The sequence below is a fragment of the Gymnoscopelus braueri genome (genome assembly GCF_963280865.1).
Source record: "Gymnoscopelus braueri genome assembly, chromosome: 9".
NCBI classification, from domain to species: Eukaryota; Metazoa; Chordata; class Actinopteri; order Myctophiformes; family Myctophidae; genus Gymnoscopelus; species Gymnoscopelus braueri.
The window spans coordinates 49,506,729-49,521,770 of NC_137610.1; the positions used below are offsets into that span (position 1 = coordinate 49,506,729).

The 15,042-nt window shown below is 42.1% G+C and overlaps 1 protein-coding gene across 2 annotated transcripts; it reads left to right on the plus strand.

Moving 5' to 3' along the window:
• The first annotated feature begins 319 nt into the window (after nt 1–319).
• Nucleotides 320–14,743, plus strand: syt8 (synaptotagmin VIII). 2 transcript variants are annotated; one of them, XM_080438425.1, is made up of 9 exons: nt 320–475; nt 2,991–3,149; nt 7,699–7,862; nt 8,586–8,681; nt 9,540–9,707; nt 11,088–11,255; nt 11,522–11,639; nt 12,687–12,820; nt 13,806–14,743. In XM_080438425.1, exons 2-9 carry the CDS (start codon nt 3,017–3,019, stop codon nt 14,052–14,054), a joined length of 1,230 nt encoding a protein of 409 aa, XP_080294551.1. In that variant the 5' UTR covers nt 320–475; nt 2,991–3,016; the 3' UTR covers nt 14,055–14,743. The 2 variants fall into 2 exon arrangements, with proteins under 2 accessions (XP_080294551.1, XP_080294552.1); XM_080438426.1 differs by lacking the exons at nt 320–475; nt 2,991–3,149 and adding an exon at nt 1,412–1,516.
• Nucleotides 14,744–15,042: the final 299 nt, after the last annotated feature.

Sequence of the window (15,042 nt, forward strand, 5' to 3'; positions counted from 1 at the left end):
TACTTTTACTTAATGAGTAAAAAGAATTTGAATACGTTTTCCACCACTGCTGTTGCTGGAGATCTGTAGGTTTGCTGGGTAAAAAGCTGGTGTTTTTGAGTAAGTTGTTATAAAGGCACATTTTTACTATATCACATAGTACCTTAAAACTGTCAAATGATACATTTCCTGTTAAAAATACATCATTCCCGTGACTCCACCTCAACAGCTTTGAGTATGTAAACAAACATGTGCAGTGTGACATATTTAAATATGTCATTGTGTGTATAGAAGGTGTGGTTTGAGGTGCTTTCGTCGTTCCTATGTTCAGTTACTAAGTTCTACAGTATCTCCTACTGATAGTATTGTTACAAATGGCCCAGTTGCTTCACGTCATCATTCATCATGGATTGAACCAGCAGCCAAACGAACAAATGGAGTAGTGAAGTTATTACTAGAAAGCCTTCTGGACAAAGATCAGCTGTTACTATCATAGGTAATACTCTTTCATACTTGTTTTTGAATGGGCTCGAATGCTCAATACTTGATTTCAGGCATGAACGTTTATTTTAAAGTAATTTAGTATTTCTGAGACTTAGTAAAGAGGTCTGTAAAAGTATGGAGATATATTGTTCTGGTACATTGGATTGTGTGTAGCTGCAAACTAAACTGTTCAATAATTACCCATGAAAACTGGTTTTGACTGTTATACTAATTCAAACCTTACTACCATTACTACTTCTTTATGATTGATGAATCATACAGGAAGTTGTTACTTGTATTATTGTTATTACACTATTATATTCAACCTAATTCAACATCAAATATCTTCCAATGTTTTAGTAACACAATATAGTCATAAGGATAGCGAAAGGAACAAAGGGAAGAACGTCATAACAGGACAAGAATATCGCCTCTGTCAGGTGGAAACCTGTCCAAAACTGTTACTTTTCAGGAATCAAATTCAAAAGCATCAAAAGAAGCAGATCTACAAGCTTGAAACGTTGCTTTTTGAGCTTGTAGATCTACTACTTTTGATGCTTTTGTGTGAAGCTGTAGGGCGTTAATTTACGAAAAAACTCAAAAAGTTAAAATATGGAGGTTTCTGCCTGACAGCAACGATATAAAATCAATATAATAATGATGCTGGCTAAAAAAAAAATTAGGAGAAAAAAAGAATATCAGCCTTGTGAGTAAGAGACATAACTTAGCAGCAGAACTAGAATAGCACAGTCACGTGCAATTCAATGAAAGATTAATATACAAAATACTTCATAATTCTGTGCTGATTGCCATGAAAAGAGTATACAATGGGTGGAGGTTCCAGTACAGTTTCCTCTCACTGATCAAACACTCTGTGAACTTGGTGAGGGCTGAGGGCCGGTCCAGGGAAGTGACTGACTTCCTTCACTTCCAGTGTAACTCCTCTTTCCCAAACTGTAGCCACACAACATGAATTCATGTTTAAACATTCCTCCTGTTAGGACACTGGAAAGACAGTTCTGAGATGCCTTTGTTTCTGTAAAGGCCTTCAACAGTGAGTTGTTGCGCTACATTCATATTTTACTAGGTCCACTACTGTTGGATTTGTCAAAGGGTTATGGTTGTTGTTAGGTTTAGGCTTCAGGACTTGTATGTAGCAATAGGCCTATTTGTTTGCCTGTAGTGTTATTAGCATATCCAATAATAGGCTACTGGAATGTCTTAGTCATGTCGTTTTAAATGTTGGCTTTTCTATTGTTGTAATATATATTGGAGGGAGGTCAGACCTACACCCCAGTAGCGCTATCTTAACAATTCACAACAAGAATGTTATTTGACAAAAGGTCTGTTTGAAATACAGTAGCATCAAAGTGAAATGTTATCTATAGCCCATGACCTACACTCCCTGTTTTAATGGACTACTGGTATGTGAGGCTGTCAACACACCCTCCTTCAGCTGTTTAACAATGGTGGTGGCCTAACAGCGGTGGCCGGTAGTCATTCATGTCAAATAAGGGTTTTCCTTGACACTGGTGGATAGAGAGTAACTCCACTCAGTTCTTAGTTCTTGTTGTATTCTGTATGACATTTTGTATTACAACTAAACACCTCTACAACTTACTAACCAACTTTAACTTAAATCATCTTACACATTAGTCTTTGATGTGTTGATGACAACACTTATTTTGCAGTAATGTGTTGCCATCACCACTAGAGGCCAGAGTAATACAACAGATTAGAGATGGTGAGCCAAGAAGGAACTTCCTCTTTCTTTGGTGTTTTGCCCAGGTGGGTGTGCTCGAACCCTATAACCTTAAACCTCACAAGCACACTACGCCTAAACCTAACCCTAACCTTAACCCTAACCTCACAGAAACTACACTTAAACCTAACCCTAACCCTAACCTTAAACCTCACAAACACTTTGCCTAAACCTTACCCTAACCTTAACCCTAACCTCACAGAAACTACACTTAAACCTAACCCTAACCTTAACCCTGACCTCACAGAAACTACACTTAAACTTAACCTCAAAACCACATCCACCTGGGCGAAACACAAGAAGCCCTCTCATGAAACCCCACAGAACTGTGGCTCAAATATAGCTGGGCACTATGGACGAAATCAAATATCAATAGTTTTGATCAAATGCCACAATATCACTATTGTGATATTGTGATATCGTAATATCGAATTGTGATGATAATATCCCCCCCCCCCCCCCCCAAAGAAATACTTTCAAAAAGTGCTTAAGTAGCAGATCTACAAGCTCACAACGCATTGCAATATGACATGTTGTGGGCTTGTAGGTCAGCTATTTTTTGCTGTTTGACATTTTATTGGATTAAAACCAGAAAAAGACATTTATGCCATATCACGATATCGAAAACTCCAGACGATATAGTCTCATATCACAATATTGATATATCCCATTGAATATATATATATATATTGATATTATATATATCAATATATTTCCCAGTATTGTCTCAAATAGCTTTTTCCTCGCTCTTCTCTCTCGTTTCCAGAGCTCATCCATAACATCCCATTCATCATGACTAAGCCTACTACCATACCATCTCATTCCTCCACCCACCTCCCCAGCACTAGCACTAACCACACTACCTCTGGCCCCGTGAACCCTGCCTCTGCAGCCTTCTGGAACAATCTTCTGGACAAGATCCCCTGTAAGTGAGATCCTCTCTCTCAAACTCCGATCCCTCCCCTCTCCTCTGGCTGTCTCCCCTACACTCTGAGTCTGTACTGCAAGGGACAGGGTTGCCAAACTTTTCAGGCTGTGACCCCCTCAAAATAATCATATTTGATTTGAGGACCCCCCACCCTGACAAGCTCTTGGAATTGTAGGGATTATATTTAGTTTCGAAGTGGTTCTACAGATAAATATTGTGAAATGCGAGGCGTTGTGAGTTCGGCTATTTTCACAATGTTCCTTATGTCATATTTGACCAACATTCTAAGAAGAACCAATTAAATTGTAACTTTAGAGGAAGTCATTAAATTGCCACTTTATAAATGTGCAGATACCCTGTATACACTCATACTGTATGTTGGTTTGTTTACTGTTGAGTGAGAAAACAATGTTACACATTAAGCTAATCATCTAGGGACCCCCACAAAAACAAATTCGGGGACCCCCTGACCCCCAGTTTGGGAACCCTTCCTGTACTGTACCCCCGTTTCCTTCTGGCCCGTCCCTCTATCTCTGGCTGTGTTCCTTCTCCGCTCTGAGAAGATGCTGGATCTCTGCCTGGGCACCTGTTCCATCTGCTGTATCTGATTCCACAGCACAGGCACATTTCTCTAAGCTCTCAACTTCCACTTGTTACCCTGCTTATCACCTCTTAATCCTCCTGGCTGTGCTCTTGTCTCATGCTTCACACTCATGACGTGCCATAATACTGAGACTCACGTCTATACAGTACGTAAATCACAGTACAGACAGTCCTGAGTGTTCATTCGACTCTAAGGAGTTAAATTAACTCTTAAAGGGATAGTTCACCCCAAAAACATACTTTTTTTCTATCAATTAGTCACCCCATGACATGGAATTTGTCACATTCCTTAGCCAATAATTTGATGACCAGCGGTTAGCGGTTCCGGTAGGAGACACAAAGGAGACTCTTTGTGTCTCCTACCAGAACCGCTGCCGGTCATGAAATTATTGGCTAAGGAATGTGACCCAAAAAAAATATATCCATGAATTCAAGTGTCCATGGGGTGACTAATCGATAGAAAAAAAGTCACTTTGGGGTGAACTATCCCTTTAAGGCCACTCCACACCAATGATTCGCCATGCAACTCCTTGCAACATGCAACTACTTGCAACTACTTGCAACTATTATCCCCAATGGCAGTTGCAAGGAGTTGCATTGGTGTCACTGTGACGTGGTCTTAAAACTGCTTTGTTGTAAGTAGTTGTGTCTAGTTGCATTGGTGCTTTAGAGTTGAATACAAGGCAAAAGTATTTTTCTCCCCAGTTTAGTTGTTGCCAAGTCCCCCCATGTTTATACTGCATTGTGAATAGTCCATGTCGGCCAACCCCAACCATTTGGTTTTAGGAGAGGGTGTAGATGTAGCAGCAGTGGTGTCATGGAAGCCACACGGAGTGGGACGGCGTGTGGCACGCACGTGCACGCTAGAACGTGTCTCCCCCCCCTTAGATTCACAAGCCAAGTACCCAAATGGCTACTTTGCATAACAGGTTTACAAGTGAGTGTGAAAATGTATCCTCAGATTCCTCACTCCCTCCAGAAAAACGCGGGCAAAAATCCTTGATTATGCGGGCTAAAACTCTTGATTATGCGGGCTAAAATCCTTGATTTTGCGATGAAATATGCGGGGGTTTTTGCAATTTTATGCGGTGAAATTGCGGGAAGTTGTGAAATATGCGGAAAGTTGTGAAATATGCGGCAATATGCGAAATATGCGATATGCGAAAAGTTGCGAAAAATTCGAAATATCTGAAAAGTTGCGAAATATGCGGAAATATGCGATGCGAAGCGCATATTTCTTCGCATACTTTGCACATATTTCTTCGCATTGCTACACGGCACAGTAAGCAACGTTGGCTTCAGTAGGGCTGCTGCCAGTATCCTATCTGCACGCAATGCCTTAGCCACCGTCAAAGAAGAGAAAGATACTCGTTCAAAGCAAACTTTTAGTTTCAGCTCTATAAGTCATGGCATTCCTTGAATTTGTATTAGTTTAAAAAGACAAAAAATAAGCTAAAACACATTTCCTATACAAACATGTTTCCTAATTTAAGGTCAAATAAAATGCCACCAAAAGTCTAATATCTCCCCTGGGCAAGGGGGGAATTCCCCTTTAGGCTAGTGGATAAGATGTTGGCTTTCCACGTGGGAGACCCGGGCTCGATTCCCAGGCGTTTACATTGGTGCCGTGACCAATGGTCCCTGTGGTCAAAAGGGGGGATAACAAGACGACTCAGAACCTCTGCCTGATGACCTAAAAGCCTGATATCTCCCCCGGCTAGTGGTTAAAATATTGGCTTTCCACACGGGTTCGAATCCTGGGCGTTGCATGGACAACCATGTCTCCTCTGATACACATGGAGTCACAAGCAACTTCTTTTCACCTGACAGTGAGTGGTTTCACTGACCAGCCTGTAGGGGTCACTATCGGGCAGAGATCACCCTCCTCTGCCAGCCTCCCATCTGTGAGCACTGCTAGCTTAAAGGTTTAATGACATTCACTTTTACACCACATTCAAAGTCTTTGTCCTGGTCCTTCAAAAGTGTACAAAAAGTTTTAAGTGAAAATTCCATTCCAGTGATCCATGGCAGGTGTTTTTCTCTCACATTTCTAAAGCCTTTTCAACTGCAATGAAAAAAGAAATCTTTGCCTGCGGGTGTCGCTGGTGAGGGATTTTGCCTGTCAATCATCGCCTCTGCTCCGCCCCCCCCAAAGGAAAGGATAGGGGAGGGGAGGGGCGAGGAGGAGAGTGGGCGGGATTAATCGACTGTGACCTCACTGTCGAAGGGCCAAGCTCAGATTACTTTTCAGCCTAATTATTCAGAAAACCCCAGACCACAGAAAATCCACTGAATGTTCTAAGTTCAGTTTTTTTGGGTGTAATTGAGGTCATAAAACCCCAAATAAAACATTGAAAATAAAAAAGGTGAAAATGAATGTCATGATACCTTTAAAGGGATAGTTCACCCCCAAAATGACTTTTTTTCCTATCGATTAGTCATGCCATGGAGACTTGAATTCATGGATATTTTTTTTGTTTTTGTCACATTCCTGAGCCAATAATTTGATGACCGGCAGAGGTTCCGGTAGGAGACACAAACAGTCCCCTTCATGTCTCCTACCGGAACCGCTGCCTACCGGTCCGCTGGTCATCAAATTATTGGCTTAGAGGAATGCAACAAAAACATATCCATTTATTCAAGTCTCCATGGGGTGACTAATAGATAGAGAAACATATATTTTTTTGGGGTGAACTATCCCTTTAATTGTGTTCGTTGGGAGTACTCAGTCCAAACCGGGGGCACCGCCAAGGTACACAACTTTACCCCTGTGCCATCCGGACACTTTTGTTTTGTGTTGAGGTCGGCTTCTGTTTTATTCTCGTCTTGTTGTCCCTGTTCTGTCTCTGTCTCTGTCTCTGTCTCTGTCCCTGTCCCTGTCCCTGTCCCTGTCCCTGTCCCTGTCCCTGTCCCTGTCTCTGTCTCTGTCTCTGTCTCTGTCTCTGTCTCTGTCTCTGTCTCTGTCTCTGTCTCTGTCTCTGTCTCTGTCTCTGTCCCTGTCCCTGTCTCTGTCTCTGTCTCTGTCTCTGTCTCTGTCTCTGTCTCTGTCCCTGTCCCTGTCCCTGTCCCTGTCCCTGTCCCTGTCCCTGTCCCTGTCCCTGTCCCTGTCCCTGTCCCTGTCCCTGTCCCTGTCCCTGTCCCTGTCCCTGTCTCTGTCTCTGTCTCTGTCTCTGTCTCTGTCTCTGTCTCTGTCCCTGTCCCTGTCCCTGTCCCTGTCCCTGTCTCTGTCTCTGTCTCTGTCTCTGTCTCTGTCCCTGTCCCTGTCCCTGTCCCTGTCTCTGTCTCTGTCTCTGTCCCTGTCCCTGTCCCTGTCCCTGTCCCTGTCCCTGTCCCTGTCCCTGTCCCTGTCCCTGTCCCTGTCCCTGTCTCTGTCTCTGTCTCTGTCTCTGTCTCTGTCTCTGTCTCTGTCTCTGTCTCTGTCTCTGTCCCTGTCCCTGTCCCTGTCCCTGTCCCTGTCCCTGTCCCTGTCCCTGTCTCTGTCTCTGTCTCTGTCTCTGTCTCTGTCCCTGTCCCTGTCCCTGTCTCTGTCTCTGTCTCTGTCTCTGTCTCTGTCTCTGTCTCTGTCTCTGTCTCTGTCCCTGTCTCTGTCTCTGTCTCTGTCTCTGTCTCTGTCTCTGTCTCTGTCTCTGTCCCTGTCCCTGTCTCTGTCTCTGTCTCTGTCTCTGTCTCTGTCTCTGTCCCTGTCCCTGTCCCTGTCCCTGTCTCTGTCTCTGTCTCTGTCTCTGTCTCTGTCTCTGTCCCTGTCCCTGTCCCTGTCCCTGTCCCTGTCTCTGTCTCTGTCTCTGTCTCTGTCCCTGTCCCTGTCCCTGTCTCTGTCTCTGTCTCTGTCTCTGTCTCTGTCTCTGTCTCTGTCCCTGTCTCTGTCTCTGTCTCTGTCCCTGTCCCTGTCCCTGTCCCTGTCCCTGTCTCTGTCTCTGTCTCTGTCTCTGTCGGCTCTCTGCAGTGCCAAGATGGGCCGTCTACGCCATCTTTGTTGCCGGCGGGTTGCTGCTTCTGCTGTGCCTTCTGTGCATCTGCATCAAGTGCTGCTGCAAGAAGAAGAAGAAGAGGAAGCAAAATGAGCAGGTCAATCTAAAAGGGTTGAACGGGTCCACGACTGCAGCGCTGGTAAGTAACTAATGGCTGCCATCCTTTTTAAGCATGCAGTGATTTTTTTAAGAGGTGGGTGGAGGAATGACCCCCCCCCCCCCTCCCCGGGTCCCTGCATGCTTAAAAAAGATGACAGTGAAGTGACAATCTAAGGATTTTTAAGACCTTGTCAATACCTAGAAGGGGAAAAAAAGAAAGCAAAGAAAATGACCATTACTGCATCAAAAGTATTCAACAAACGAACTGGTCTAACCTTGCCCAAATTGTCAAACAATATAAGACAAAGGCAAACAAATTGAAAATACTGATTGATTGATTGATTGATTGATGTAGTTTATTTAGTAAGACATGAGAACAGTACATGACAGTACATAACAGTATTGGAAGTACAAATTCACAATACAAGGTCTACTAAACTGGAACTCTCATTAAGCACTAAGCTTGTTTAAGATGAGAACCCCATGCACACAAATCACTCTAGCGGTGTGAGCTTGTAGATCGGCTATTTTCACAATATTTATCTGTGGAACCGAGTCAAACTAAATGTAATGCCTCAACTCTTACAATTCCAAGAGCTTGTCAGGGTGGGGGGGGGGGGGCGGTCCCCAGTTCAAATATGATTATTTTGGGGTCTGAAAGGGTTGAGAACCACTGCATTAGGCCACAGAGCCCCAGTCTACAATGTAAAATCCTCAGTTCTTCCTGTGACCTCTGTGACCTCTGTGTCATGTGATTGGTCAGGTCCAGCCCGACGCGGAGGATGTTGGATACGGCACGGCCAGAATGCAACGAGGGAAACTCCTCTACTCTCTGGAATACGATGCCACTAAGACAGAGGTGGGGCTTTTTAACCACACATACATCCTCATGGACACACGCCAATGTTTGAAGCTGTAAATTTAGACTTTATTGCTGTAATAATTTAGACTGTATTGCTTTCCACGCCACTGTACTTAATACAACAACAATACATACAGGCTTTCAACGCGGCAGAAGGTCAAGCTCGTAGCTTGTAGATCAGCTATTTTCAAAAGATTTTGCATACATTTTAGACATTTGAAAACGTGTGAAATGGGACCTTCTGCATAATGAGTACTTTTACTTTTGGTACTTGAAGTACATTTTGATGCCAATACTTTTGTACTTTTACTTTTAAGTACATTTTTAATACCGAACTTGTACTTGTAACAGACTATTTCTACAATAGGGTTGATACTTTTACTTAAAGGAGGAGTTCACCCAAATAATTACTTATTTTCTATCAATTACACACCCCATGAAGCCTTGATTTCATGGATTTATTTTTGCTTTTGTGGCATTCCCAAGACAATAATTTGATGACCGTGTGTACACAAATAATCTACTTTGTGTCTCCTACCGGATACATTAGCCGGTAGGAGACGGGAATCAAATTATTAGCTTAGGAATGTGACAAAAACAAAAAAGAATCCATGGATTCAAGGCTTCATAGGGTGTGCAATTGATAGAAAATAAGATTTTTTTTGGGTGAACTCCTCCTTTAAGTAAAAACATTTGAGTACTTCTTCCATCACTGCAGTGCCGCCCTATGCGGTGACGACATTACGCAATGGCTTGAATGCCAGTATCTAGTAGTTGGTCTTGCATGGATGCCAGGGCCCTTCTGGTTAATACATGCTATCAATAGCTCTGCCATCAATCTGTCAACCGTTTCAGCTCACTGTGGGGATCAAACAGGCCGCGGCGCTCAAAGCCATGGACCTGGGCGGCTCCTCTGACCCTTACGTCAAAGTGTACATCCTTCCGGACAAGACCAAGACCTGTGAGACCAAGGTGTTCCGAGGCACCCTGAGCCCCGCGTTCAACGAACAGTTTACATTTGAGGTATACTTTATTTAAGCAATATTACACGAGAGGGTGTGCTTTACCGTCATTATTGGCACGCCTGTGATGCGGTCAGGAACGAGGCGAAGCCGAGTTCCGCGAGCATCACAGAAGTGCCAATAATGTAAGGTAAAGCACACCCTCGAGTGTAATATTGCGATTATACAACAGTTACCAACAAAACACATCCAAATGTATTCATATTGTGGAGCAATTCATAATAAAAATGTTTCGCTATTATCCGTTTCCCTGTAAAGAGAAGAGTTTTTCACTGAGACATTAAATAGTCCCTGTAGCAGCGCTATGAGCCTGAGGCACCGTCTCATCAACAGTGACAGCTGAGCTATCAATGCTTGCGCAGTGGAATGAATTCCAGTAGGCTATATGCTCCGTCGTACTACCGTGTCACTTGGCCAAAATAACTGATCTACAAGCTGACAACGCGTCGCGATGGCGACGCGTTGTGAACTTGTAGATCGGCTATTTTCGCCGTGCGATACCTTCGTACGATAAAGTATAACATACACTGGACTGTTAACGAAATGGGAGTAATTTTACTTTAACACAGGAGGATATTTATAACCTTCTAACCATTGATCAACCGTAAGTCCACCAAATAAGTCAAAATTAACAACATAGTCCATTTTGCAAAGCTGTTTGTTCTCCGGTGGCGGCGGTGGGTCAGGCTACTGTCTGTTTGTTTTTCTACCGTGGGACAGCGTGACTTCACAGCACAGCTGTGCCATATATGGTCTAATCAGGTGCGGACTGCAGTGCGGAGTGATTTATTAATGTGATTAGGCCCGTGCTATGATGCTGGTTTGAAGCACGGCTACATAGCTATTTCAGCCAATCAGATTGCTTGGTCGGAACTACCTGTTGTATAATTGATATTTAGTGTTTCCCAAACAATGGGTCGGGACTTGGGACAATTCTTTGGGTCGCAGACACAATTTTAAGGGTCTACATGTTGCATTAGTATTATTTCAAAGTATATTCAAAAATACATTTAAAAAAAATCACTTTTTTCTTTTTTTCATATATAACATTTTTGAAAATAAATTCAGAAATGCTTAAAATGCTTTTTTTTGTTGTGAACATAGAAGATCTACAAGCTCACACCGCGTCACATCGCGACACGTTGTGAGCTTGTAGATCGGCAATTTTAAAAAAAAAGCTTAATTGTCCTGGCAATATACCACATTTCTCTTATGGGTCTCGAGCTGAAATGTTTGGGAACCCCTGGCTTTATAACACCAATTTCATGTTGCAATTTCAGGACAGGAATGGGACCTTCCTGTGTCTTAATGTGAACCCCAGTTATGTTGCGGTTGTTTATTGATGCAAATTTCCAACCACAACTTTTTGTTTTGTCTCCAGATCTCCAAGCCCAGACTCAGTGAGTCCACGGTGGTGATGCAGGTGTTTGACTTCAACAGGTTCACCAAACACCACATCATCGGAGAGCTGAGGGTCCAGCTCAGCTCTGTGGACTGGAACCACGTGATGGAGGAGTGGCAGGACCTCTGTGAGCCGGCCAAGTTTGAGGTTGGATTACTTTTTTTTAACCCTACTATGCTATTTTATACTTTGCCTGTTTGAAAATAGCCATTGCACAAGCTCACAACCACCAGTGTGACGTGTTGTGAGATGGTAGAATTGCTATTTTGTATTTTTGCCATAAGAATTATGGAAAATCTTTCATTATTTTGCCTATAATGACTTGCTCAATACTACAGGGATGTAATAAGACTTCAGTCTTATTATACTTGTCTGTAAAACTGTCAGTTGTTTTGTATGAACTTTTATTGCAGGATGAGAACCTAGGAGAGATCTGCTTCTCGTTGCGTTACGTTCCCACCGCTAGCAAGTTGACTGTTGTCATCCTGGAGGCCAAGAACCTGAAGAGCATGGACCCAGGAGGGTCATCAGGTTAGTAGAAAAACACTCACCTTAAGAACCTAAAGCGCATGGACCCAGGAGGGTCATCAGGTTAGTAGAAAAACACTCACCTTAAGAACCTAAAGCGCATGGACCCAGGAGGGTCATCAGGTTAGTAGAAAAATACTCACCTTAAGAACCTAAAGAGTATGGACCCAGGAGGGAACCTAAAGAGCATCATCAGGTTAAAAAAACCTGAAGAGCATGGACCAAGGAGGGTTATCAGGTTTGTAGAAAAAACCTGAAGAGCATGGACCCAGGAGGGTCATCAGGTCAGTAGAAAAACACTCACACAGCTGAAACTATACATTATTTTCCAAGCAAAGAGAATAGGATCATGCAATGTATCTGAAAGATGTTGAAAATGAATTTCATTTCGTTTTTTATTGTACACTTTAGGATGATTTGAGGGTTCCCTTATTTATTTGATGCAAAATGCAAAAACAAAAACCTGAGCTATTCTGGTAAGACGATGGCCAGAAGTTGGAGTGGTTGTTTAAGAATGACGTGTTTAAGACGGCACATTTTGTTTCTAGAGCCTGGAGTAGGAGACAATCCCAGCTCAAGTAGGTCGGGTATGTCAAGATGTGAATTAACAGGCCCAATCACAAGGGTGTTACTTTTGATTTGCCCTGTATGTAGTTGGATGTTTTAGTTGGTTATTTGATCATTTTTGTTTGTGAATTGTCACGTCGGTTCATTGTTTCTTAAATGAAATGGAAAAGTGTCCTGTAAGTCCATATGGGCTGGGCTTCCTTGAAAGCAAGACACTTTAATAAAGAAAATCAATCAAAAATCAATCAATCAAAATGATTCTGTTGATTACTTTTTTTGATTAATCAAATAATCAAGACGCATTTGTTATATTCTATAAATCGACTCGAGAAAAAAATATTAATTGATTTTTTAGAACTCCTTCCGCCTTGCTCCGCCCTGAAAATAGCAGATCTACAAGCTCACAACGCGTCGCTTTGTGAGCTTGTAGATCGGCTATTTTCAAATGAACCAGTTCAATGAACTATTTCTCTGCGTTGACAGACCCCTATGTGAAAGTGCAGCTCACTTTGGACAAAAAGAAGTGGAAGAAAAAGAAGACGTCCGTCAAGAAGAAGACACTTAATCCTTATTACAATGAATCGTTCACCTTTGAGGTGTCGCTGGATCAAATCCAAGTAAGTAGGGATAAATAATTACTAAAACCGTGACCCCCAAAATAATCATATTTGAACTGGGGACCCCCCCACCCTGACAACCACTTGGAATTGTAAGAGTTGAGGGTTATTTGCATTTAGTTTGACTCGGTTCCACAGATGCAAATTGTGAAAATTGACGATCTACAAGCTCACAACGTCTCACGTTGCGAGGAGTTGTGAGCATGTAGATCGGCTATTTTCAAAATAGATGCCTCTTTCTTAGGTAATATTTGTCAATTTGGCCTTTTTTTTATATAATATAGCAGTTTGTTCATTACTATTCACCCAGGAGCCTAACGGTCCTTCATTTTAGAGATATTAAAAGGTCTTAGAAGTCCTTAAATTGTCACTTTAGAAATGTGCAGATACCATCAATACACTTATACTGTGTGTTGGTTTGTTTACTGTTGAGTGGGAAAATAATGTTGCACATTAAGCTAATCATCTGGGGACCCCCCCCCCCCAAAAAAAAATTTGGGGACCCCCTGGGCGTCCCGGCCCACAGTTTGGGAACCACTGGTCTAAGACACTGCATGTGATTCTTTGCTCAACTGAATGGCTCTGGTCAGTGTTGATTTCGTCGACTAAAACCATGACGAAAAATGCTCGTCGACTACATTTTTTCACTGACAAAAACTAAAATAAACTAAATAAACTAAATAAAAACTAAGCTATGATGACTACAACTAGGACTAAATATACTGACAATTTCATCAAAAATAAAAACTAGACTAAAATGTTAGGGAGGGACTATACATTTTAGTCGACTAAATCAACTGTAGATTTAGTCGACTAAAACTAGATTAAAAACTAAAACATTTCAGATGATTCAAATATGAAAAACTAAAACTAAATGGAATTTTATTCAAAAGACTTTGACTAAAACTAAATCAAAATTTGCTGTCAAAATCAACACTGGCTCCATGGTCCTCTCCGGGACGTCTCTCTCTCTCTCTCCACACAGAGGGTTCACCTGGTGATCTCCGTGTGGGACCATGACACCATGACCCGGAACGACGCCATGGGCAAGATCTTCCTGAGCTGCGACGCCTCGGGCAACCAGCTGAGGCACTGGGCGGACATGCTGTCCAACCCGCGGCGGCCCGTGGCACAGTGGCACAGCCTGCTCTCTGCCGAGCAGGTCAACGCCACGCTGACCCTCAAACAGAGCATCAGGATCCCCTTCACGGACAGGACACTGCCGGCATTCTGAGGATAGCCATGTTTTTGACATTATATTTGCATAATACATGCCGAAAACAGGGATGCCCGGTTGAAAGTGGTTAATATATTGTACATATAGGAATTTTATATACTCGCTGTACAGGAGAGGGTGAACAATGTCTATCTGATAGACAAAATGACTACAGTATCTTTATCAAATTTGACTCTTTTAAACTAAAAATAGTTAAACTCAAATAGTCCAGATTTTGACAAACTGTTAACTCCTGCACTAGCTACCATGCATATTATCAGCAAAGCAGAATATTGCACAGAACACACATTATTCAGAATCATTCAAAGCATCCATTCATCGAGATTAAATACCAATACACAAGGGTCTATTCACTTATCACTTATTATATCAATCATTATTTATGTAGCACATTTTCATGCACAAGTGTAATATATAAAATGTTAAATATAAATGGGACCAACAAACAAGAGTCACAATCCAATAAAGATATAGCCAATCAAATATGTAAAAATAGAAGCAATAGAATACAGTATTGTTTTCATCAAATTGAGCAAATGTATGTTTTTTAACTCTTCCCTTCCCTTCATTTAAATTGAATATAACAATATTTCTGGGTGTCAAATCTAATGAATATAAATCTCAGATGTACAATAAACTCAATCAAGATGAGTTCAGCATCCTGTTTTCTCCCCTGAGTGCCTTAAAGAGGGGAACTGTGGAAAATCAAAGTCCCAGCAGTGTCAGCCAAGGATGTGTTTCTAATGAGCATGTCCTCATGCTCTATATGTAAACAATTAAAGTTTCACACCATCAGCACCTATACGGCTTCATCACGGTCACGGCTTACTAACTGGCATTTAGTTTACCTGACAAAGCACTTGAAGTGCATACAGCATACAGTTTTTTTGTCTGTGCGCTGTGTTCTGGGAGAACTAAGTTGCTAACAAGTGACTTTTTTGAAAGGCTCTTTTTAGTGAATGTATAATTAGCTAGTTCTTTTAAA